The 26,945-nt window shown below is 34.6% G+C and overlaps 2 protein-coding genes across 2 annotated transcripts; one reads left to right on the top strand and one right to left on the bottom strand.

The window, feature by feature from the left end:
- Positions 1-1,594: 1,594 nt before the first annotated feature.
- On the top strand, positions 1,595-4,248 carry LOC126732877 (uncharacterized). Its single transcript, XM_050435925.1, has 3 exons — positions 1,595-2,061; positions 3,209-3,403; positions 3,524-4,248. The coding sequence occupies exons 2-3, from the start codon at positions 3,323-3,325 to the stop codon at positions 4,073-4,075; spliced, it is 633 nt and encodes a 210-aa protein (XP_050291882.1). The 5' UTR covers positions 1,595-2,061; positions 3,209-3,322; the 3' UTR covers positions 4,076-4,248.
- Positions 4,249-7,624: 3,376 nt separating this feature from the next.
- LOC126732875 (BTB/POZ domain-containing protein SR1IP1) lies at positions 7,625-10,887 on the bottom strand. The gene is made up of 5 exons (XM_050435924.1): positions 10,529-10,887; positions 10,280-10,349; positions 9,409-10,023; positions 8,787-9,326; positions 7,625-8,375 (listed from the first exon to the last, which is right to left on the bottom strand). Exons 1-5 carry the CDS (start codon positions 10,660-10,662, stop codon positions 7,836-7,838), a joined length of 1,899 nt encoding a protein of 632 aa, XP_050291881.1. The 5' UTR covers positions 10,663-10,887; the 3' UTR covers positions 7,625-7,835.
- Between the last annotated feature and the right edge of the window lie 16,058 nt (positions 10,888-26,945).

Raw genomic sequence — 26,945 nt, 5'->3', positions numbered from 1 at the left:
AAAATTGAAAATTATTGTTTAAACGCGCGTATCAAACAGACTCTAAATGTGGTCTATGTTGCGCATTTGATTAGACCAGATGGAATATTGTCACGTGACAAGTTCTAATTATATTTCAACATACTCCTATAGGGTTCATTGCTCGGGGTCCTGTGTAGACCGTAGAAGTATAACAGTATATAGAACCTAATAATATCAGAATTTGATAGGTGATAGGACATCCGATAAAGTATTTATAATTTTCATGCGTGATGACTTTGGGCGAAGATGCACTAGACACCAACATCAACATGGCAGCTATCATGTACCCCATTGCGTCATGCTATGAGAACCTGAGACACACAAGTGGCAAATTGCTAGGACCGTCTTTTCTCTCAGGACTGCTTACTCTGTTAAACAACAGAAAAATTTGACAATTCCTTTGTTTTTATCCCATTCTGATCCTTTGCCAGTTTCTTTCTGCCATTTGGTGGGACCAAACAACAGCGCAAGCCCGTGGCTCAGCCTTTTCGCTTAACCCAATGGACCCACCGCCCCATACGACTGCACCTCCTCACACCGGCAACGCGTGCTACCATGTCCACCTCTCCCTCTCTCTCTCTCTCTCTCTCTCTCTCTCTCTCTCTCATTATTATTATTATTATTATTTTTTACTTTTTTTTTTTTTTTGGTTATACATAATAATGTATTATATGTATAGAGTGTAGTATTATACTTCTTATCAGCAACTTCCATTAAGCCCAACGGGCATGTGATAATTCTTCCTTTCTTCGTATTAGTTTTAAGAGAAAGAGAAGAATCTTTCTTATTGATAAAATAGTTAAATACGACTAGACATGCACTATAAGTTTTTACATGATGATTAGATTAATAACCTTAAGCAAATCCAATTTGCTTGCAAATTCATGAACTCGGATTCCTCCTCTTCCAATATGTCTGTACAATCAGCTACAGCGTTAACAATGACAAATAATATTCTCCCTCCAAAACAAAAGGAGATTAATCCATTGCCAAATAATAGAATTTTTTTTTAAAAAGTATATTATGCATGATTTTAACTAGCTTATATGTAGGGTCCAAGTTCTTTTGATATTTATTTAGAGATTGATATTTTAATGCTACCATTCTCACATGGCCAATTAAGGCTGTATCATTGTGCTGGCTCTTCCTCATGGGTGGTGATACAAGTCCACTAAACACTAGCCCAACCACTAATATCAATCTTTACATTGTACAGGTAGATAAATCCATTATCCATTATCCTTATTCCTTAATATTATTATTTTTTCTATGTAAATCTGATCTAGTTGGGTTTTAGATCCTGTGGCCAGTTCTTAAATTTTGGACTGTTTCAAGTGGTACCCACTTATCGTACCATTCTGATCTATTTATTGGTGGGCCAGATATGCCACCTTAAGATCCTTCATAGTTCATACTAATGGTGTATTTATTTCAGACCAAAACAATAACAATAATATATAATAGTGGTGCATATATGTATTATGCAGAGCACATAATTGAGACAACTGTGACTTGTAATATATGTAATTCTTGGGTGCATGTGATTCACCTTGGTAGGCCAAGCTGTTATTCTGATGATTGTCTTGAGCAATGCAAGGCATTGTGATCCTCAAAAATCATATAGTTATTTTTATATATAAATAATATTATGTGCTTATTATATTCAAATTTAATATATCTGCATTGCTGGACCTGTCTCTGGCATCTCTTTCACAAAACTTGACTCACATTGGCTAAGGCACTGTGATTTGTTTGGCATGCCTCAAACCCCAAATGCAACAAAGCCTTGGTTTCCGTGTGGGAGAGAGAATCTTAAATCCTTCAACAGTTTAACAGTTCTATTTTATTCAACTCTTTTGCAGTATATACTGATGGGGAAGGTGAGGGCAAGGTCTTTCTTTATCTTAGAAAGCTGTGGCTCAAGTTGAGGTGTAACTGTTTGCCTTTTTGCTTTGCTTCTTCTTCTTCTACTACTACTACTTCTCCTTCTGCTTCAGAACGACACAGCTGTGATCACCTCAGCTCATGAAACTATTACAGGTCAGAAGAGTCATTCTTTTCTATTTCAGCCACCTTTAGTATATGAATTCAATGGTGTGGAGCTTAGCAAATGATACTGCGTGGGTCTAAAACTTGTTTAGACTCACTTTTATCATATTAATCCTAGTCAAACTCATGCATTTGTGTGTTTTCTCGTTTGCTTTTTAATCTTTCAAGTTTTATCAAGTTGATTATGTTCTCTCCCCCCTCTCCCACTTCAACCAAAAACCAAAAAAAAAAAAAACTCTCTCTTCATTACTAGCAAATAGTAATAATTAGATTATATTTTTGGCTTTCATATTTCCATGATAATTTAACTTGTTGAGTTTTCACCGCAGAAACTCTGGCCTGGAATTTTTTTACCATGTAACGTACAAGTTAATTAGTTGATGTAATGAATAAGTATGAAAGATTCATGATTATAAGTATATCAGGGAAGTGAAAGTTTGTTTTGAAATATAAGTCTATTGTACAGAAAGTTAATAACAACCCTTCAATTAATGTCAGAATCTCTATCTAAATATTCAAGTTAGCATGTAAGAAAGAATTATGGCTAAAAGGTCAATGAAATGAGCGAAATGACATCATTTGTTGAAGTACTAAATAGGGTTCTATTAGCAATAATATTCATTTGAATATGAATTGCAAAAGAAGACCCACTGTGGTAGCAGATACGACACAAAATAGTTGAAAGGTCTCGATTGTAATATTGTTTTCAAATGACAGAATAGTATTTGAAATTATATATGACATTGTACTATACATAACAATCAGGATAGGGTGTATTGGACAGAAAACAATACTTTGACCACTGATACAAGGGCAAAAAAGAAAAGAAAAGAAAAAGTATTTTAAGTAATTGGTACTTGATATAGAGGCATTATTGTGCTGATGTATATCCTCGTCATGTTGGAAGATATTTCATATGGGAAAAGATTGTTGTGGCCCAAAACGGCTGAATCGAAGAAAAACAGGAAAAGAAACAGACAAATTATACTGAAAAGCTGTTGATTTAATCAATCCATATCGATTGGTGTTTGAAACTCATTAAATCAAGCAATTATAACTCTCTTTCTACTTAAAGAATTTACAATTGATAGAGTACATTCTTGGCTTCATTTCCCTGATATTTTTTCTCCATTCACAGGTGTAGGTGTACCAAGGTATCTTAGAAGGAAAGGATTCTCAACTTTTACTATTCTAGTATATTCTTGAGGTAGAAGCAGTGGTCTAAGATTTTCACAAGCTGAATTAAGCTTCAATGGAGAAGCTTGTTGAGTCATATGATAGGGAATGCATGAGAATGGCCATGCTAAAACATGAAGAAACATTCAAGCAGCAGGTATTTCAATTTTCTTCTATATTTTTAACTGTACATCCTCAATTGGCATTCTTTTCAAGGCTTTGTTGAGTTGTATCCTCAAGTAGCTTTGTTTTTGACTGTGAGAATGATATTTTTCAGGTATATGAACTTCATCGTTTATATCAGATACAGAAAATGTTAATGAAAAACATGGAAAGCAGCAGGCCTAATGGATGGAGTCAAGAACTATGGAATTTGAAGAATGAACTTAGTTTCAATCAGACAAATCATAATCGTGGTGCACAACAAAAGCCACAAAGGAAACTTGATCTGGAACAGCCAGCTGAGGAGTACATTGCAGAATCAGATGGTAATGGAGTATTAGAGATTATAGACGAGAGTGAGATTGAGCTGACTCTAGGCCCCTCAAGTTACAACAGAAGGAAGAAACCTGAGACTCCTCTAACCTCAGATTCAGGACCAAGCTTCTCTTCTTCTTCCACTGGATCCAGTCACATAAATAGGACTAGTTCCTATACAACACGACAAGAATTAAATGGCCATGAACCAAGGCTTGTCCAGGTGCCTGACATGACATTAGGGTATCAAAGCAGAAGTAAAAACAATATTGATGTTGAAGAACAATTAAGACAGGATAGGCTAAACCAGCCTTCTTGGTTTTTCCAAGTTTTGAGCTTGAACACTACCTGAAAAAATAAGTCTTCCAAGTTAATTTGTGAAGATTTTGAACTGCTTATCTGCTAATTGTATGATTGATGTTTGTGTGGAATTTTTTGCTTAGCTTTTCAGGTTAATGGGTGTCCGGTTGAGTCTTCTGTATAGTGGTTTCCCTGAGTTGAAATTCCATCACAATTTACAAGTGACCAGCTTTTAGTTTTTCTCTCAGTCATATACATACATCATATACTGCCAAAGCCCCCACACACAAAAAAAAGTCTGATTGAGCTAATGGACAAAAGTTCCATACTTAAAGCTACAAAGAGGTTGGGCTAAACTAGTATCTAGCACTTTCTTCTTTAGCCACTACATTGGAGACAATAGGCAATTGCATCCTTGCTCAAATATTGATATGGTCATCTGTTTGCTTAAACTGCTTAAGGTTTCTATTATATACAGAAATCATTTCATCAGAGTTTTAGCTTGAAAAGAAACAACTTTAAGGGGTAAAGTTTGCATCATATGTCAGATATTCCACTATCTTGACGGACAGTCAATTTTTTTTTTTTTTCACAATGCATGTTTACAAAATGAATAGAATCCTAGACCAACATTCTTATTTCCATGTGCAGCTAATCTTGTTGCTGCACTTTAAAGAAGCTATTTAAATAATAATTAGAAAAATGGAAGGCCCAAGGAACCTGAAACCATGGAAGGATCTGTTTTGTATGTAAATGCTGTACTCTTGGAGATGGAATTTTAGAGATTTAACATCATATGATCCTATTGCATGGGATTTCACAGTATCAATGAACTAAAATTGCAATGGATTAGATCAGGTAGGAGGAATCTGTCAACAATGTGATCTCTACCTACTAAAGCAAGTATGATAGGTGACTCAAGCTCTTCAACTCTTTTTAATGTCCTATAAATTCCACCCATCACTAGGAAACTTTATGACATCAATAAGAATTTTTATAAAAAATGTCTACTTTTGTGTCTGCCATCAGATGGACACTAGATTCCCAATTCAAATAGTTATTGCCTATACAATTTTAGTGAGGAAGGTCAGAGTACAAGCATGTCTAACTCCAACAGTTTAATATCTTTATATGAACGGTCACAATTTTGAGAACATCATCTTTTAGGTTTAATGATGATTACCTCAGACATCAACATGCACTAGGCTAGGCTGTCCCTTGAGCAATTCTTACTTTTCTAAAGACTCTTTATCAGAAAGGTTTCAATTATTTAAATTCAGACCCCACTAACTGCTGTAATCAGATATTGCAGTTCATTGTCCATAAGGTTGTTTACAGGTTGAGTGATTTCCAGTTTAACTGTAACAAGAAACATTGATCCCCCTGCCCGGCAGTACTACCTAGTTGGCAAATGAAGAATAATTGACAGTAATCTCCATTCATTTTTTTGTCAGTTAGTAAAAATACTCAAGCTCTTACTGTGCTGCAATATTCTCACCCTCCTGTTATATCTTTTACGATCTCTTGACATGTCAAGGAGGAAGGTTGGTGGCATACATGAGTCTGGCTGCATTTCCTATCTTTCTACTCATGACTCCTCCAATTCAGTAGCACTTCAATTCTCCACTTCTCCCTTTTAGTATGTTGCCATCTTGGTCTCCCCTCTCTTTTGATCTTGAAGTTGTTGATTCCTTCTAGTCGTAAAGTTGAGTTATTACAATGTGAAGCATATCACTTGAGCAAGCAGCAGTGAATGCCCTGCCCTTTGTGTCTAGGTGTGATGGTCATTTTAGTAGTCCTTTGCATTCAGCCCATTTGGATATTTGGAGTCCAGTAAAAGTCCTCTTATTTTGGGATTTAGGTACTTTATAATTATATTGAAATAAAGATTCAATTTGATGAGTCAATTCATGTTTTTTTTTTTTAATCTAATAATAGCTAGACTATTTTCAAACTTCTTTGTCTCAATTTGTTAATGATTATAGTGTACTTCATCAATCTTTGGTTTCATATTGCACACAAAATAATGTAGTGGAAGGTAAATTGAGACACCTATTGGAAGTTGCCCATGCTTTTTATTTCATAGGAGTGTTCCAAAATCATATTGGAGTGATGTCATGTTGATTGCTTGTTATCATATCAATTAAATCCTTACATTGTGTGCGTATGTTATGTTCATCTTCTAGGAATGAGAGGTTATAAACATGATTCTTAATCCCTTAGGTGCATTTTTTTCTTGAGTACTCTCATACTCAGAAGGGATACAAGTAGTATTCTCCTACACTTTGCTATTATTCTCCTACACTTTGCTATCACTTTGTTAGTGTTTTTGTTGTTGTTGTTTTATTTATTTATTTATAGTGTTGATGTCACATTTAGAAGAGATGAACTGTTTCTAAGAAGCACTAGAAACATATTCTAACTATATATTACATTATTTACAAAATATCTCGCCTTATATAATAATTGTATGTAAAATACATTATATTTCTTTAAAAAAAACTTGCAAAATTTAAAACACTGATGAGATAACAAATATAAATAGCTTAATTTAGAAAATATAATATATTGTATGAATTATACTTTGTTAAAAAATAATCACATCATTTTAAAAAGGGTTTGAGATTAACACGTATAAGTTTCATTTACTCTTTTCATTTTTTACTTAACAAAAAAACAAGTTGTCAATTTATTTGTGTATCATGCGAGTTTGCGACTAGATTTTATAGAAGTTCAAATTGCTGATATATTTCTTGATCCTTTGTGTAAGAGTATGTTAGATTTTTTATGTAAAAAACTGAGATTATATGGATTGTACTATATATATATATATATATGTTTGAGCTTGGGGGAGTATTACGAGTATAAACACCTGCTACACTCCCACCAAAAGTATGTTAGATTTCTTTTTTTTTTTTTTCGGTAACACCCGTTACACACCATTTTGCACACGCGTCCAAACTCACAGGTGAATTTCAACTTGGAAATTGTGTCTTCAATTCAAATTCACTCGTGTACAAACGAGTATGCAAAATGGTATGTGCAATTAAGACGGCCCTTAATCTTAACCCTGCACACTTCCCAAAGTTAACACTTTCAATTGGCTTCAAAAGTAACTATCAAATAATTACATGCAACTCCCAAACGTGTACGCAGAGAAAGAGAGAGAGAGAGAGAGAGAGAGAGCAAGCATTGGATCCTTTTGTTTTTTTGGCTAAATTATCTTGTGCCCTCTATTTCGCAGTATGATTTATGAGGATGTTTTTATTCTTTTTTATTTCTATAATCTTACTTTCTTCAGAGACAAATAGCTTCAACATCAAAGATACTGAATCATTTTAAATTTATGCATGATTTCTGGGATTAAGGAAGAAAATAATTCTCAACACAACTGTTCTAATATTACTATTGCAAAGTACTGAATTTTCTTTTCTTTATTTTCATCCTCTTTCTTTATGAGCAAGTTGAGTCTAGTATAGTTTAACTTCAAAGTTCAAACATATATTGCAAGTGTACTTAACATTAACATCTAAAATTCCCCTTCAATAACAAGAAACCCTGGACCTGAAAAGTCATCAATTAAACAGCAAATCAAGTAATATTGCACTAAACAATTCCACTTTTTCTATTTACCACCTTTGAATTATTGATTTAAAGTTCTTGAGAGAAGCATAGAATTACAGTATAATTTTCAACGATTTCACACAAATGCAGGCAGAGGCTACTAGTCCTCTTCTCAAGCCTTAAAAATAAAGTAACAATGGCAATATAAACATCACAGACTACTACTACAGCTCAAAACAAACCAAGTCTTAGGATATGGAGTGCCGACGATTTCTGCTGGATTTTGTCTTACCTTTGGTATTGCCAGGTGTACCATCAGCACGTACAAATGGATAAAGCCGTCCAAGTTTTCTGGACATGGAGTTTATAAATGATTTTCGGGGCAGAGGAGGCTTGTCTGCAGATGGCAAAGTGTTTTGCATTGGACTGCTAACTGATGATTTAAGCGCCGAAATTTCAATTTCTTTCAGTTTCATTTTCATCTTCACTAGCTCTATTTTCAGGTCCTCATTCTCTCTTCGTAAGCTGGAGAGCTCATCCGAAACTGGGTGGATATCAGAGGAGTATAAATTTACTTTGGAAGTAAGATTAGGAGAATCTCCATCCATGAGGTTCCCACTCATGACATTTCTAAGGCGTTGTTGCTCATAATAAAGCACTTGGACCACAGTTTGAACAGGAAGCCGCTCATTCTGAGCAGCATGAGCACAGGCCTCCCGAGATAGTTTCTGACAGTCCATCAAGCTGCACACTTTCTTCCTCTCCATGTCACTTAGAGCAGGATGAGCCTGTGAATCATAAAAGATAATGGTGGATCAACAACTACAACTTCTGTTTTGGACAATTCTAAAATATTTAGAGCCCAATTTGTTTGGTTTTATGTTTTAGTTTCATCAACAATTCCACTTGTCATGAAAAGAATTCCATATTGCCCAAATTCTATCTAAACCTTTTGATATTTTGTTTGGCATATGTCAAATTTGTCATCATAGCAGTACTTTCAAAATCTCAAGATTCCTTGATCTTAGTACCAAGCATCATAAGTGAATAAGTGATTCATGACAATAGTTTGCATTTAAAGTCTGAATCCTTTACTGATAAATGAATGCATCAAATAGCCACTTAAGGCGTTATAAGGTATTTAATTCTACTTCATATCTGAATTCTCAAAGAAGGAATTTACAGGTTAGAGAGTGCACCTTTAGGTAGATATCTATTGCTCTATAGATCCCATCTTCTGTTACCCTTGATTGTTCGGGGATAAGTTCAGCAAGATTGATGAACCTTGAGACAGATACGTTACGGTCAGTGGCTATTTCAGCTAGGTAGTTCTCCATTAGCTTCCCAACCCGCTCCATATCACTTGGTGGAGGAGAAACATACTCATCATCTGCATTGCAACCCAAACAGTTCCCATCCATTTCAAAGTCAAGGAAATTCATCAAGATCCTCTGCACTGTGTCCACATCAACTAATGTGTCCCCAGCAAAGGAATACGAAGGAATCAAGAGGTCATCCAAAACGGCCTGGCCTAATTGCATGCCCATCCTCTTCTCCAAATCAAGCCGGCAAGCAACTGTTGTCTCGAGATAAATTGCAGATCGAAGCAGCATAGAAAGAAAGCTAACAGACATTGCATTCTTTTCCCTTGGCAAAAGACTCACAATTGTTTCTAATATGACTCTCTTCTCATGCTCTAGTTCTGGCTCAATTTTCTTCCTTCCCTTCCCGAATATTTCCTACAACAAAAATTAATTTGGCTTTAGCCACAAAAAACCATATAAGTGAAACAATTTAATGTCTTTTGGGGTAGGATCTCACCAAACCTCGTAGAGATTTCTGAGCATAGAGCATTAGTATTGGACCAAGAGCATATTGTCTGAAACCTCTAGCCATCATTGCAATCAGAACTCTTTGAAAGATATCGATTCTAAGAACAGTCAAATCCTCAGCCCACCAATCAACAATAGTCTTCGATTGAGAAGCTGAAGAAGAAATTGAACCCTCATTTACACTCTCAGCTCTACTTGACATACTGAACTGGTTCTCTTTGCAGGCCATATATGCAATGGCATCTATGCACCGGCTTACTAATTTTACTCTCTCTGCTATTGGAATGAGCTTTTCTGACATATGTAAAATAGAAACTGCCCCTGCGAGGCTGTGAAGCGCCACTTCATTCAAGTAGGCGTCAGTTCTTCCTACTAAGTTTCCGACAGCATAGTCCTCAGACATCTCTAGATACTCTGCCACGCATCGAAGTGCGGCAATGTTTTCTGTGCTTATCTCAAAATTTATTCCATAACAGAATTTAGCTGCAAGTTCAAATGCTTCTGCCCCGCCTGGTACTTCAGGGAGTTCAATGGCAGAAAGATCAGCATCACTAGACTCTGATACCAGCTTTCTAATGTATCCACATTTCGAGACTAATGGAAACTGCAATTGAAGTGACAAAACACTAAAATTCACTATAACTTTTGATTTAAATTGTAATTCTATAAATTCTTGTTGCCTGTCCATGATTCTTTGAAATATAAAAGTATACAGAGCAAAAAGAATACAAGTTATATCAGAGGACACTTTTCTATATGTAATTGTACTTCAACTACCAAGTCTTATTCCCTATCATTGATTCTATAAGATAATCTGACACTTGAAACTGAAATTTAGGAGAGTTGAGATTGGATAGCACCTTATGCAAGGAAAAGGAAGCCCCTCCAACGTGAATAGTAACATCGCTTGGGATCTCCTGGGAGAAAATCCTGCAAAAAAAAAGTTGAAGACACCAACACCATCTTCAATATTTCTTTCGCCTAATGTTTTCTCCAACAAAATAGGCCAAACATAAAAGAAAACAGACATAATTTCATGAACATTTAAAGAATAAAAAAATAAATAAAATAAGAAGCAATTAGATAGGACAAAAGAATAAGAAGCAAACCATTCACTGGTTCTCTTCAGAGCAGAGGAAAGGAGTTCCTTCTTAGATGACATGTTGTTAACAGTGTTCGGTGCAGTCTTCTCTTGATTGATATCCACCATGGCAGAGACTGACGCGCCTTTTATCATTGTCATTTCTCCATCATATAGTGGATGATAGCAAAGCAAGCAAGAGCAGAGAAACAGTGAGATACAAATTCTGTCAAAGGTTCTGGTTAAGAATCACTCATAAACATGTCATTCTATGTACTTTTTTTGTTTTCTTTCGACCCATTTTTTCAAACTTTCAATAAGAGACTCAACCCAACTATTATGTAGTTATTATTATTATTATTTTTTTTTTTGAGAGGATGTAGTTATTATTATGAGGAAGGATAGAAGCTAGCTCATAATAATGCATAATTGCATATTCCATTTTTTTTTTCTCTCTCTAATTACTGTAATATCCGACTTCAGCTTCACAAACAATAATCTTATGGTATATTTCCCAAATTGGCCTCCAGTTTGGCAACAAAAGGAATTATGCACTAATGAGTATATAAGGACGTACTGAAATGAATGGCAGAAGGGTATTATGAAATAGGAATGGGGGTAAAAGTTGAAGCATCAAGATGTAGATTTTAGTGTGTGGTGAGGGCTTTATGGAGATCTGGTGAAAGGATGAGATGGTTGCTTGCTTATAGGCGGCTAAAAGTATTAGTTTCCCTGTGGGATATTATTCTCACCCACAAAGGTCCCATCTTTCCTTTTCTTTTTTTCCTGGCTTTTTAATCTTGCAATTTGTGTGTTTTTCTAACATGCCAAGTGCCAAGTGCCAAGTCCCAAAAATGAAAATTCAGAACAAGACAGAAAAATGTTTACTTGGCTGACTTGATTAATAATTACATCAATGAATCATCATATGACGGATGGTGCAATTTCCATGAGTGTCATCATCTAATTTTCACTGGTTTTTTTTTTTTTAGGAGTAGATACAGTTTACTTTTCAACCTTTTTAGTTTTCAACTTTTTAAAACTGAGATTTCTTTGAAAAATTGTACCTAGGCACAAGTCAAGTTTAAAAAGTTAGGCTTGAAAAGTCTTTGAAATCATAGCACCTTTTTTTTAATTTTTAATTTTTATAATTTGATTGTTGAAATGGGGGATTTGAATCCTAGATGTCTCAGTTGAAAACACCATAATGTGCCAAGTTTCTTGGCAAAATCACCCAGCTAAACAGGCACCATGTGTCAATGTCTAGGAAGGGAATCGGGAGAATTATTGCCCAAATTATAGTTAGTTTTTACATTAACAAACTCATGATCTTCCTCTTAAATTTTTTAAAAAGTAATAAAGAGAATGGACTAAATTGTGATCACTTGGAAAATTGTTAAAGATACCCAAGTCCTAATGCCTGTGCACTCAGTGGAACAGAACACAAGCTTCGCCCATAACATAATGTCTATTTTGTTTCGTAAATAAGAAAGGCCTTGCAATATTGTGTGACCAACAAACCCTCTCTATGAAGGATGGTAGGCTCCAAAAAAAGTAAACCAAGGGAGAGGAAACTGCCATGATCCAAATCAAGATGGATTACAAAAAAAAAAAAAAAAAAAAAAACATAGTTTTTGCCAAATGTGAAAATGATTAAATCACTAAATCCCACTGCTACGTAGCATTTTGGGAATAACGTGAATAACCTGTCCCACCATCACCTGCCTTTGTAAGGGGCAGCAAATTTAGAATTTGAGCGTTACTTTGGATAACTCATACAGAGCTGCGGAGGGACTGGCTGCCAACTTGTGAGACAGCGAGAGTGATAGTCTGTCTTCTGTCATAAGTTTATGTTTCTAGAATTGACACATCAAAGGCGTCAGTCGTTCACGTTATGCAATTTAGGTGTAATCTTCGTATGTTGACTGATCATGGACAAGTTATCCATCGATATCTCACTAGATACAGTGATTTCAGACCTCATTATTTGAGTGTGTACTATTCAAATAATAGAGCACCGGACACTAGTCCTACCATGGCCCCGTTAATCAAAGCTACCAACTCATTTGGCTTAGGCTTAGGGCACTTCTGCACTGTGGGGTAAGGTCTGGGATTGAAAGGTAGGTCTGCAATTTTTTTTGTGATGCAGGCCGAAAGTCACAAGAAGCAAATAAGGACTGTTTCAAGGATACATCATACATTGAATCCGCAATGAGAGTTACTAGAATCCCCAAAAAATAGAAAGACAAATTTCTGAAATTTTAAGAAACTTAATACCGAATTCCTTGGAGGGTACAATGGGCTTAAATAGAAAAAGAAGTCTTAGGGCTGCTAAGAGACACTCATAGAACCCTAAACCATTCTTAGCCCTTACAAAGTAGACGTGGCAAAATGGTCGGGTTGGGTCGGGTTCGGGTTGGATCAATCGGATTTGCAGGTCAATCGGGTTGAGTCGGGTCGGGTTTACATGTATTTTTCAAACAAGTTTTTTTTTTTTTTTTTTTCAATTACAAAAACAAATCAATAACAACCTGTTTAGAGAGAATGAATAAAATCAATTAAGCAAACGAATTGCACTTAATGTCACTTGTTAATATTCTTCCAATTCTGATAGTTTTGAGCATAACAAAAATTATTTATAGTCATAAATTCATGATGGAAAAAGTCTTCAATGTGAATAGTTCACTATCAAAATGCATATAATCACAAGTTTATATTTTCAAAAAGAGATAGATCTTAGGGTAAAATACATGTTTGGTCCTTAAACTTTGGGTTTAATGTCAATTTGGTCCCTAACTTTTTAAATGTGTCAATTTGGTCCCTAATTTTTTGGTACTGTGTCAAAATAGTTCTTCTCATTAAGTGATGGATGAAAAATGATGACGTGGCTAACAGCTAAAATAAAATATTATTTTTATACAACTTAGAATGCCATGTGTACAAAGATTAAAAAAAATATATAAAAACAAAAAAGAAACTAATAACCAACCAGGAAGTGCATAAAGAAGGATTGAAAAAAAAAAAAATTCAACAAAAAAAAAAAATACAACTTTTTATACACATATTCAATGCTTTTAACAAAAAATATATGATTTCTATACACAGATCATCAAAATGAAAATTTTCTACCCAGGTCTAGCACTTAGACTTAGATGGACATAGTCTCCTCTTGGATCATCTTCGCCATCTATCAAATCATCGTCAACGGCCGCCCTCCTCTCCTGCAACCAAATTTATACCCAACCCAACAATCCTTTGAAGCTCTCATCGGATATGTAGTTTTGTTTAAACAAGAGCCATTAGACAAAGAGTTCAAACTTGAGAATTAATTTCTCAAAAATAGTTGAACTCAATGAACTCAACGTCATGGATGATGGAACTACTTGCTGAGGACATTTACTTTTTGTGAGATATGTGATAAAGGGTTCAAGTGAGATGCGAATCTAAAGCAACATAGTTCGGGTGTAGTTTTTTCCTCCCTAGAAATCCCTTCGTTTTTTTTTTTTTTTTTTTTTTTTCTTCAATTTGGAAATCGGAAAGAACTACAGTGGTGGATTGACATAAATCTGACCAAATTCGATTTGTATTTTTAATTGAACTTTAAGTTTTTTTTTTTTTTAAAGGCTATGTGGCAATATACATGGCATCTTAGGTGGCATGAAAATAATTTTGTATTTTCACCGTTAGCCACGTCAAAATTTTTCATCCATTACTTAACGGTAAAGACCATTTTAACACAATATTAAAAGGTTAGAGACCAAATTGACACATTTAAAATGTTAAGGACTAAATTGACATTCAATATAAAAGTTAAAGATTAAATATGTAGTTTACTCTAGATCTTAAAACAAACAAAACAAGTAAACTAGGAAAATAACAAGTTATCGATCTTCTTAAGTGCACATGTTCCTGTTGCATTTAAAATAATAGTAAAGTTAGATTACTTAGAAAGATAAACTAAATAAATAAAAAAAGATTCAAAAATAAATATAACATATTAAGTAAAGAAGAATAAGTAAATATTTTGTAAGAATTACACCTCAATCTCAATCTACTCAATGTTGGTAGTAGATTCAGCACTGCAAATATCCATACATGCAAATTGTAACTCAAGTTGGCCAATTTTGTCAGTATCGTCATCTACAATGCAATATTTTAATATAACTTAATATATTATGAAAGCAAGTCAATAAAGAATTAAAATTGTATAATTATGACTATAAAAAAATTAAATTACTTCAAATCCATATAGTCAACTTTTAGTACATAATGTAGCTTCCACATTCTCAGGTAAAAGACGTGATCGATACGGAGTAATAATTTTTTTCCCATTGCTAGAACTTAATTCAGAAGCAACAGTGATTATCGGAATGCTTATGAGATCTTGTGCCATTAAAGAGAGCTCTGGAAACCGATTATAATGCTCTTTCCACCAAGAGAGAACTTCTAACTTTGAATTTTGCTTTTTGTTAAGTCTAGACTTTTTTAAATACAAGTCCAATTGAGATTTTTTTGTTTTGACACCACGACCACTTTCATAATGGTCAAATTTCTAATCATTAAAAAAAATTACAATAAAAAATAATATCACACAACATTATAATCTTTATTATTAAAAAAATATAGCACAACATATACAAAATAAAATGCCATTCACTTGCATCATCTTCCTCATCTTCAGCTGAATCCTGAATGAGATTTTTTTTTTTTAACGGTTTTCTTGACTACTGATGAGGGATGACTCTTCACTTCTTGACAGCCTTAGCTGGCCCTTGTCTTGTCTCTTGTATAAGTTGTAATGTGTTGTAGGCAAGGCAAGCACAGAAGCTGGGCAGCCTAGGCTAGCTAGCTCTTATGGGTACTTTGATGGTTATTTTTTTTTTTTTTTTGCTTGGTGGTACTTTTGATGAATTAAATAGTTATTTTTTATAATATATTAATTAGTTTTGATATTCTGTGCTTTATGCACTAGTATCAAAACATAATTAAAATATATTTTTAGTGAATTTTTTTAATGGATTGGGTTATGGGTTATCCAAGAATTGGGTCGGGTTGATCTGTAAAAAAATCGCGTCGGATTATGAGTTAACTCATTTTTGTTTCAAGTCAAAAAAATCAAGTTTAGATTAGATATTTTTCGGGTAGGGTGAGGTCAGAAAATTCTAACCCGTGTATTCTTAGGGTGGCTAAGAAAACACTCTAAACCCCTAATTCGTGTCAGACATGAAATTCGACCATAAAATATGAAAAATTATATTAAAAAAAAAAGGCAAAATTAGGATAATTTTGAAATCAAATCCTACTGTTTCTAGGAAAAATATATACCAAAACATTCAAGAATTTATTTTTACTTTAAAATTAAAAATTATTAACGGGAAATTAAAAAGAAATAAAAATATATAGATTAGGCCCAAACAAAAGATTTTGGCTCCAAAAGCGGTGTTGGTCGTGGTCGAGGGCGATGAGTTTTGCTTCCACCGTAATTACCCTTCATGTCACCAATTTTCATGCAATTTTGTCACTAGCGCCGATAATTTCTACTTACACTTTCTACTTTTGGAATTTTTATGTGTTGACTTCCAGCGTTTTCTCTGATCAAGGAAGTGTGTGCTGCATAGTCCATCAAATCCTTGCAGCTAATCTATTCTTGAGTATCTACCAATAAATCATAGGGCAAAATATCAAAGTTATTGATGATCAGATTTGCTCAAGGCTGCTGTTTACTTGTTTAGCATCTTGTTATTTTATTGAGGGTTCGAACAGCTTTGCAGACCATTTGCTCGATTCCACACATTGGATACCTTTCATCACAATAAACCAAAACTCATCTTAGCGCATAAGAACTTGGAAACTGAAAATGAATTATTAGGTGTGTCTTGTGATATTTGACTTTTTAAATGGGAGGTAGAATTGAGAGTTTGAACTCTGATCACTTGGTATGATATCATGATAGACTACCATTTATCCCAAAAACTTAAGTAGTTAAGTTATTAACAGAAATATAAACTTAATCGTTATTCTAACAATATTTAATCACTAAGATTCACAATCACTTGTTAATTGGATGCAGATGTTCGATCCTCATTGCAAGACATGTTAGTATTTAATCTCAACCAGCAACACTGAAAGAGAAGGCATCCGATGAATATATAAACCTGCTGTCGAGCCTGCTCTTTATGCTATAGATTAAGAGAGAGTCAAGATTTCAATTAGTCCATACAGTGAACAATAATGGAGGTTCTAGCAAGAAACACGGGAAGAGGCGCTAAGTTCAGCAGCTGAAAGGTTCTAAAAGGAAAACAGCCTAATTTTGGTGTGACCTACACTGACAAAATTTTTGACTCCCTTCACCATGGTTCCCTATGTGGGGTGATAGGCAATGGAATACAGCTTATCGGAAAATTATGTTTTGGTTGATGCGGCTTCTACCTAGCTATATTTGTAGATGTAATACATTACAAGGCCCACAATCAAGGCAATAATTTTCAAAGCACTTATGATTCTTGCTGAATTAGGATTCACTATCTTACACTGCGAAATTGTCCTCACTCCTTCGGGTAATTTCTGATCGAGGACTCGTCACCTCAGAGCAGTGTATGTCCCCTTATTTAGTTGACTTCATGAAATTGTTTAAGAGTTTCAGCCACAAAAGAATTTGGAGCGTCCCCAAAAGAGAACCATGCCAAGCATGACCACAAATAATTGTCCTAAAGGAATCTTTGGTGTAGAAGAATTAACAGATTTGATGTTAATTTACTGGTACATCAGCCAAAAAAAGAAATTTACCTATTGCTGCAGTAACATATGGGCACTCTTGAAGAGACCCTTCAAGAACTGTTTGGTTCCATCTGCAGAATACGTGTACTTCACCTTCTATCCATTTGAAGACCAAATCAAATCAAAACATTGATTGCTAGAAAACAAATCATGGGATTGGTTTATAAATCAAATGATTGATTACGAGAGAAGATCGTGAGATTGAAACAAGGGAAAATTTGCCATTTAACATTATTTTTAGAACAATTTAGTTAGTTGTGAAGTTTGCAAAACTATTTTGTAAATTAGCATCTCGAGACTTTGAAACTCAATTTTAGTGAAAGAACTCGAGTCTCTAAGTCTCAAGTTGCAAGTGGTGGCAATCTGATGTGGAAGAAAAAATCCACATGGAACTCAAGTCTTTAAGACTTGAGTCTCTGTCGAAGAAAATCTGGGTTTGTGCGTGTTGGGTATGGGTTTGTTCCTATCGTGAGTTCTTCTTCTTCCCATGGATTCCTCTTCGGATCTTCTTCTTCTTCTTCTTCTCAGTCTCAGTTTGCTTCTTACTCACGCTTCATGGAACTCAAGTCTTAGAGACTCGAGTTCCACGTGGATTATTTATCCATATTAGCTTGGAACTCAAGTCTCTAAGACTTGATTTTCCCTCACTGAACTCGAGCCTTTAAGGCTCGAGATGCTAGTTTGCTAAAATGTTTCAAAAACATGCCAACTAACTAAATTGTCGCTAAAATCATGTTCAATGGAAAATTTCCCCTTGAAACAATCCGTATGCAATTTAAATTCACATTTATCATTAATTTTTGTGTGTAACCCCTATATAAATTTGGATTCCATTATAATATATTATTAAAAAAAAAGAAAAAAAGAGAGAGAGAAAATGTAACTATTTGGACTCTTGTCTCGTGGATGTAGGCCATAAGGATGAACCACCTAAACTCCCATGTCTTCTTTCTTCTCTTTTCTCTACACTCTTATCACAAATTACTAGATGGTACCAAAACAAGTCAATTGGGTCTTACTTGAATCACTTCACTCGCATAGTTTTCCTATTTGTTAGCAATTTCTAAAATAATCACATTGTCAAACATCTTTTATTTTCTATCCTCTTCTTTTATATATTTTCCTAATAGAAAATATTACAACTTTTTCATGCATATTGGTAATTTTACCCATGCAATTCTCACTCCTAGTATCTTGCTTTATAACAAAGGATTTTGTCTCATCAACATTATAGTGACAACTTTATAGAAGAATTTCTTGTGGATTTCACATTGAAGGAGAGTTGTTATTTTAATGGCGTTGTTATTTTCATATGTCATTGAAGCCCTTGCATTGGTTCATATCAAGTTTCCCTTTTGTTAGCTAATTTTCTAATACTACAAAAATGAGTACAAAAGTTTGGAAGACAAATAAACCTTTTGATTAAACTCTTACAAGTTTTGTATTTCATAAAAAAAAAAATAAATAATAATAATAATGCACAACTTGAGGGGAGTGTTAAAAAGTATAATTCACACTTCATGTCAGTGAAAACCAAATAAAGAAATTGATTGTCAAAGAAAATTTGCCTATTAATTAAGGATTGATTGCTAGAGAATCTTTGGACTGAAGTAATCAATATATAGTTCAAATTGAAATTATTATTAAGTTTATGTGTAATCTCCAATATAACTTATATTGTAATTTATTATCAAAAAATAAAAAATAAAAGTGAATGAGAAAATGTAGCGATTTGAACTCTTGTTAAGTTGATATAAGTCACAAGATCAAAGCAGGTAAATTCTCATGTCCTCCTTTTTCGTTTTACTTTACACTTTATCACTAACTTCTTCTTTTTCTTTTTTGGTTAATTTAATAGTTGGAAAATGAGAAATTTGAACTCTTGACATCTTTGAGCCCGTTTGTTTAGGCGTTTACATTGCACAAAATGGCAGTTTCGCGAATCGCGATTCCGGGATTGTGTTTGGCTAGGCGATATCTGCAGGATTGCGTTTTCAATTCCGCAGATTTTCGCGATTCCAAAAATGAAGTTTTCTACTACTTTTTCAGCATTGCGCAGTTTGGACGATTGGGTTGCTGCTAATTGTTTCGGCTGAAAACCCAAATTAGCCTTAACTTCAGGAAATTATTTATCGAAATCCCAGCCTATCCCTTCTCCATATATATGTATCTCATCAGTCTTGGTTCTCTCCTCATCAATTTCACGGTATTCACTTCTTTCTTCTCTGTTATTGCTCAGTTGCTCTCTCTGATTATCATCGTCGTTCTGCATCATGATTTTCAGGTAAACATTCTCCATTACCCATCTCTGAAATAATTATATTGATTTGGGCTTTTGCATGTTAGTTTAGATGAGTGAATAAACTCAAAATATTAGAACTTACATGACTGAGGGATTTGTTGTTGCTGCTGTTTCTTTACTAGTTGTGAAGTTTTTAAAACAATTTCAGATAGATGAGGTTGATCAAAACCATTTGGATTGGATGGGATTAGTTTTTTCTTGTTGAATAGTATACGGGTTGAAGAATATTTCAGGTTGTTGTTGTTGCTGCTGTTTCTTTACTGGTTGTGAAGTCTAAAAAAAAAATTCAGATATATGGGGTTGATGGAAAATTTCAGGTTGCTGTTCTGACTTGCTTTTGCAGGTTAAGAGTGTCTTGAATTTCTACTGCTTTTGCAGTTAAGAGTGTATTTTATATATACATAGAGAAGCATATCTGAAAGAAATGTGTATTTTAATTGATTGTTGTTGGATTGAAAGACTGAATGAGTTGAACCCAAGCTTAGTGCTCTATGAAATCCTTCAACTAATTAGTCTTTGTTGTATTACTTAGACTTTAGCCTCTGTAACAGCAGAGTTTTTGTACCTTTAGAAGTGTACCAAGTTCTTTTCTACGAATTAATGCAACTCTTTGAAAGTGGAGATTAAGAGTAAATATATAGAAGATAGTGAGGATCAAGCCATAATACAATCACTGTTCTAAGGATTAGTTATGATTTTGGGGAGATTAACTGGTTTTCAATTCCCAATTTCATCTGTTTTCTGTTTGGAATTAATTAGATAATGAAGGGATTGAACTTGAGTAATTGCTAGTTTTCAAGGAACTTAAGCTCTTAATTTTAACTACATATGATTTGATCAAGACATAGGTTGTTAGCTGATGCTGTTAAAGGGGAGTTGGTTACTCATATACTTTTTCAGTTTTTGGCAGCTTAGAATTATAGTCTATTGTGGCTTTGGTGTTTGCTCTCATTGGTTTAATTGTAGACTGCAAAGATCTATAAATATTAAATAACAGTATTGGTTGCTGGAAAGGGTCAGGGGGAAGGTTGCTCTCATTGGTTTAACTGCAAACTGCAGGAGCTGCCATTTAGGCTAGAGCTCATGGCCCTCTTTGTCTAATTTATGATATCTCTAAATTGTTGGACATGGTTGCTGTAGCTGGTTAGTAGCTCACATATAGAACTTATGGTGTTTGTTTTGTATTGAATTTCTTGATATTCAAACTTTGGTTTTACGTTTTCCAAAATTTTCTATGGTGAAGTGACAGGTGATTTCCTGACTAGAGTGTGCCAGCAAGACATGATTTAATAACTAGATAGATGACTTCCTTGGTTATTAGAGTTGACCACGGTTTAGATTCCAAATGCTTATTTTATTCTATTGACTGTGAATGCACGATTTAAGTTAGTTTCATTATTCTACTTAACCTTTACTCTTAATGAATTCTCTGAAAAAATTCATGTTTTCCCTTTAAACTTGTGGCAAATTGCTCACTGCCCCTGAATGTTAAAGGACTGTTTATCCCTGGAAAGTTTAACTATCAAAACAAGTTAAGGCTCTTACCTAGATGCCATCCTGGATGCCTTTATGAAGTTTCTACTGCTTTTGTAGGTGGGACTTTTTTATTAATGTAATTGTTAAGCTTAATTACATATTTTCAATAATAAAAAACAATGATCACAAGAAAAATGACAATATAACCTTCAAAAAATAGTTAAGTCCTTTTTTGGAATTTACACTTAAAACAGCTATTTTTAAAAATGCTTATCCAAATGTTTAATATGGCTTTAAAAATAGAAAACGCATATTTTCACATTTTTACCAAACACTTATCTGTGGTTTTTAAAATGGAGTTTTCAAAACGCACATTTTAAAAATGCTAGTTTTTAAAACACACCTTTTGAAACAGCTTATCCAAACAGGCCATTTGTTTAAAAAACCATAAAGTTAAGTTACAAAAGGCAATCGAAAAAATGGACCATATAATTAATAAGCTAGGATGCTAGAATTGTGTCCTCACTTTCTTCAAGTCACCATTTATGGCAAGTCACAAACAAACAGCTTGATAAGAACGGCTAAAGAAAACCCATTAATAATATTCATGACAAATCTTATAACTTAAAAGCCTTTCATATGAAAACTATAATACGAAGATTTTTTTTTTTTTTTTTAATAAATGAAATCAGAAAAAATTCATTGTTAAAAAAGAAAATGGTAAAATACTATTTTGGTCCCTAAATCTTACCAAAATTTTGTTTTTTGTCTCTAAACTTTAAAAATTCTATTTTCACCCTTAAAATTTGAAATAGCTTTTCTACTAATTTAGAGACAAAATTAGGAGAAAATAATAATTTTTTTTCAATAGTTTAGAGATGAATTTTTTTTTTTTTTTTTTTTAATTTTAAGGATAAAAAAGATAGAGAATAAAATATTTCCAATAGTTCATAGATGAAAGACAAACTTTTCAATAGTTTAAAAACAAATATCAAATTTTTTTAAATTTAAGGATGAAAGTAAACTTTTGATTAAATTTAGAAACCAAAACAATATATTATATTATCCCATAGATAAAAAAAAAAAATCAAACGAACAAAATAAATTACAAGAACTCAAAGGAGTATATAGCACTTGATCAAACTTATTTAGTTATGTAGCACTTTTTTGGAACTCAAATTTGTCAAACTCGTATTCCAAGTGAAACTCGAGGGACTTTGTTTAGGTCCAGTGCATCTAGTGCACTAGACCCGGTTAGATGGTGACACGTGTTCAAAAGTGGACACATGTCATCATCTCAACGGGTCCAGTACTACTGGATACTGAACCTAAGCCTGACCCAAACTCGAGTTTACCAAACTCGAGTTCTAAGCATTATGTTCGATCAAATTGCCATAATGCTTGAACTCAACTCGAGTTTCAAAATAAATGCAACATAACTAAATAAGTTTGACCCAATACTTTTTTCCTAAATATTTCAAAAAATTATGCTATTTGGCAAAATATGCCTACATATATGCCACGAGGAAGCATAGTCTCTTACAAACAAACAATGTTACGTCGGTAACAACCGGAAAACATACAAAAGTGAGATCATAACAATTTTTGTCCCATGACCAAACACATCTTACAAAGAAACAGAAACAGAAATCTCCAACCAAACTTTTTATATATCAAAAAGATCCAAGAGAAGGAAAAAAACAAACAAACAAAAAAAGCTACTTCCGACCAGAACATCTGAGGAGGAAAGGACGACAACCCACACAAGGTGGAGAGAAAAAAAGCTCGGTGTCAAGGCTGAGAGAGATTACAAAGGACCACTCCAGATCTAAAGCAAAGTAAGACCCACCAAAGGGGTAAAGATATCATCAAGGAATAGTAACATGTGGCCCCTTAAGGTGGCCAAAGGGCCAACAATGGAGCCATAGTTCTGGTGGCGGTTGGAGAAAACTCGGGTGCACCTTCACTAAGAGGAAAAGATGAGATAATTCATTGGGTTCCTAAGGGGCTGTTTGGGTGAAAAAAAACACCTCAACTTATCACTAAAAATACCTCAACTTCCTAAGGTGGCATGTTTGGCACTTGTTTCCAACTTCTAATAACTCAAAAAAATTTACTTTTTGTGGGACCCATGGATTGACTTGGTGCAGCTTTTACCTTTTATTTGGCAGATCCTACTTCATATGTAATAAAACCAATAGTGGATACCATCCTTAAAAGTACTACCTCCTTGATCCAGGAGGAGTTTTCTCAAGTCCATGGCATCAAGGAAGATATAAAAGACCTGGAAAGTAAGCTCACTAGTATCCAAGGTGTGGTTGAAGATGCAGAGAACAAGCAAGTGAATGTTCGCATCTGAAAGATTGGCTCAGAAAGCTCCAAGAGCTTCTTATTTATTTTTATTTTTTTCCTTCAACCCCTAATACCCAAACTCATCGAACCCGAGAGCTTCTTATTTCTTTTTCTTTTTTCTTTTTTTCCTTCAACCCCTAATACCCAAACTCATCGAACCTAGAGCTTTTTTTTTTTTTTTTTTTCAACCCCCAATACCCAAACTCACCGAACCCAAATTGAGTTAGGAATTTTGTGGGTATATCAGTGATGAGTTGTGTAAATGCTAATGGGTTTCCTTTGTATGGGTCTGGTGCTTGTAATTTCCTCTTTGATTCATTGACAGTGAAGGTCACGGTGTACTGATGATCTGAACTGATGGAGACCCACTGCCAAAGTTTAGATGGAGAAGTCAGCCAAAACCCATTCCTCTCTTCAGCTAGAGTGGCAGACTAGGATGAGAGAGAGCAGCTACTAGTGGGTATGGAGAGGCCGGCTTAGGAAGAGAAGAGAAAGAAATTAATGGAAGGGTGTTGAAGAAATTAAAAAAAGGGAAATGGGTTTGGTCTAGTATGAAGAGAGCCGTTGGGGGAGTAAAGGCTAGCATTGAAATGACTATACATTGACTGTGGGGCCTATTAGTTGAGTGAAATTACCAAAATGCCACCATAACTCTATTTCCATAACTTGAAAACACCTAAAACTTATTTCCAGTTTCCATAACTCATCACTCAATTTAGTGAGAATTGAGTGATGAAAACAAAAACTCAGAACAAATCCAAACAAGTGTTTGCTCCGTGGGACCTACTAGTTTTGAGTAATAGGTGATGAAAACTCAGTGATGAGTAATGAAAACACCCAAATCCAAACAGCCCCTAAAATTTCAACATGACAGGTTTGGGAGTTTCTCCTATAATACAAGGGTTAATATTTCTAAGGGTGACACTCAAATAATTCATTCTAATTTTTTTAAAAAAAATTAGTTACAATATAGAGAGTGAAAATTTAAGGAGAAACTACATTATTGGTCCCTAAAATTTACTATGTAAATGCAACTAGTTTCTCAAGTTTCAAGTAAATACTATTAGTCCCTCAAGTTTCAAAATTAAGCATTATTAGTTATTTTTTAACTACCGTTAGTATTATTGTCTATGTGACTAATAACACAATGACCTAACATCCTTTTACTACAAAGTGTTTTACAAACTAACGTGTAAGTCTATATATATTGTAATAGCCACGTTGGAAAATTTGCCAGGTTAGCAACTTAGCATGTGAGTTATTATTTTTTTATTACTTTGTTAAAAACATTTCCAAGTTCTTCGTTTATTTCCTATGACCACGCAAAGCTTCCTCTTCCTTTTCTGCCAATGGGTGTCGCTGCCTCTGTCACTTCCATTGTTGCCGCCATTAGCCACACTTCCTTCTTCTTCTTCTTTTTTGATACCAAAATAGGGAGATAAGCGTACAAATGTTTACACAACAGCTGGATTAAACCAGCAACAGTTCAAAGGCATTTGACATGCCAGTTTAGCAACTGACCAAACAGAGTCAACAACCAGATGAGGCACTAAGAACAAATCACAGCAAAGTCCATTTTGGTTCAAAAGGTGTAAATCAACTAGTCTGATCTGTTGAACCCAATCTGAGGTCTTCCTGTGCTAAAATAGTTGGACTAAATGCTTGCTAGCTCTTAGAAACAAAATACACTGGAAACCATGATTCTTAGCCTTGATAGCAGCTTCAACCATAGCATCCAACATTGCCCCACATGTTGTTCCTACTACACTGCTATTTACACCATAAAACAAGCTATCTCCCTGCCAAGTAATAGCTTCATAGGCAGAAGACCGTTTGTTAGGCTTCCTGCTCCTAGCTCCAACAAGTTTAACAATCAGCTACCACTGCCCTGAGAGTTGGTTGATTAACTGGTTTGGTTGGGGTCTACTTGGCTGACTGGTGTGGCTTGGTTGATCAAGGAAAGCCTCTTTGTACCTGCAAGCCATAGATTGAGATATTAAAATCACATTCATAGGATTAGGATGTAAACCATCATAGAGCACCATGTTCCTGTGTAACTAGATATGCCAAAGAGTTGTAAAAATGGCTTGTAAGTAAGCCATTGAAGATGTCTCCTTGGATTTAAACTTGATGAGAAGTGAGGTAAGCCATTGCTGGACACTTGAACTACTAAAGTCAGTGGAATGAACAGCCAAGGTGGATCCATGCCAACAAGCTCTCGTGAAAGGGCAGAGGAGAAAGAGGTGAGTTGAGGATTCAACATCAGAATTGCACAAGGGTTAGGATGTTTGGGTTGGGATGCCTCTGTTGCTTAGATTAAGAAGGGTAGGCAATCTATCTTGGATGAGTTTCCAAACAAATGTATTGATTTTCAAAGGTACTTTGACTCTCCAAATCAGATTCCACACACTTTGTTGGCCATGTGTATTCCAAGAAGAATGGGAATCCTGCATAATAATCTCATAAGCTCTTTTGACTTTGTAATTACCATTGCCCTCATTTGAAAACTTCCAAAGAAACTTTTCTTGCACATCATGAGTTTTGGGTAAAGGAACCTGTAGAATTTGTTTGCTCAAAGGAAAAGGGTATAAGGTTCGAACCAGATCAGCTTTCCATGATTTGGAATTGTGGTCAATAAGGTCACTCACTATACCTGTGTGTAAACAAGGATGATACAAGTTAACATGAGAACTAGGAAACTAGTTTTGATGATTAAGTGGAATATTAAATCCAGTTCCAATTCTCAACTGCCCCTCCCTTAGTCTAAAGTCACCTTGCTTAACAATATTCTTCCAAAACCAAGAATGATGAGATTTTGGAGTATATTCTTGTAAGGAACAGTTTGGGTAGTATTTAGCCTTGTAAGTTCTTGCAAGCAAAGAGTTAGGATTTTGGTTCAGTTTCCAATATTGCTTTGCAAGCATGGCTTGGTTCATGGGACCAAATTTCTTAGGGCCAAGACCTCCCTTTCTCTTAGGTTGACAGATACTTTCCCAATTCAAAAGATGGAGTTTTTTCTCACCTTGCCCATGTCCCCACCAAAAAGCTCTAATAATGGTATCCATCTTATTACACACCTGATCAGGGACCCTAAAGCAATAAAAGGTATATAAAGGTAAAGATCGAAACACTTCCTTCTAATCCTAATGGCCATCGTTGCTGCCTCATCAACCGGCACAAACACCTCTCTGTCGTTTGCCAATGTCCATGGATCTCCACCAGTGGCTAATCTCCAAGGATCTCTATGTTTCTTTGTTTTTAAGCTTTGTTTCCAGTGGATCTAAAACTATAATTAACATGAAAATGTGTAAATCCATTTCATTAGAAATCTTTAATTCTTTTTTATTTACCCCTCCTCCAACTAACATTCGTGGGGATCACCGACTGCCTTTTATTGCACAGAAGTTTAGGTGCAAGATTGCCTTATATTGCACGGATCTATGTTGGGTTACCTACCCCCAACCTTAGACAATAACAAGAAAGGATTTATGGTCAATGAATCTAAATGAAAGAGAGAGTTAGTTTTATAAGATTTTGT

Source organism: Quercus robur, chromosome 6 (assembly GCF_932294415.1).
Source record: "Quercus robur chromosome 6, dhQueRobu3.1, whole genome shotgun sequence".
Taxonomy (NCBI): domain Eukaryota; kingdom Viridiplantae; phylum Streptophyta; class Magnoliopsida; order Fagales; family Fagaceae; genus Quercus; species Quercus robur.
Note: the sequence above shows the minus strand (reverse complement) of the source record. Positions and strands in the feature narration are given on the sequence as shown.

Excerpts from the sequence above, each read along its gene's own strand:
- LOC126732877 (XM_050435925.1), top strand. The coding sequence starts at position 3,323 with ATGGAGAAGCTTGTTGAGTCATATGATAGGGAATGCATGAGAATGGCC. Across the intron at positions 3,404-3,523 it reads AAGAAACATTCAAGCAGCAG|GTATATGAACTTCATCGTTT; the intron begins GTATTTCAATTT and ends GATATTTTTCAG.
- LOC126732875 (XM_050435924.1), bottom strand. The coding sequence starts at position 10,662 with ATGACAATGATAAAAGGCGCGTCAGTCTCTGCCATGGTGGATATCAAT. Across the intron at positions 10,350-10,528 it reads CTGAAGAGAACCAGTGAATG|GATTTTCTCCCAGGAGATCC; the intron begins GTTTGCTTCTTA and ends TTTTTTTTGCAG. Across the intron at positions 9,327-9,408 it reads AGAAATCTCTACGAGGTTTG|GAAATATTCGGGAAGGGAAG; the intron begins GTGAGATCCTAC and ends TTTTTGTTGTAG.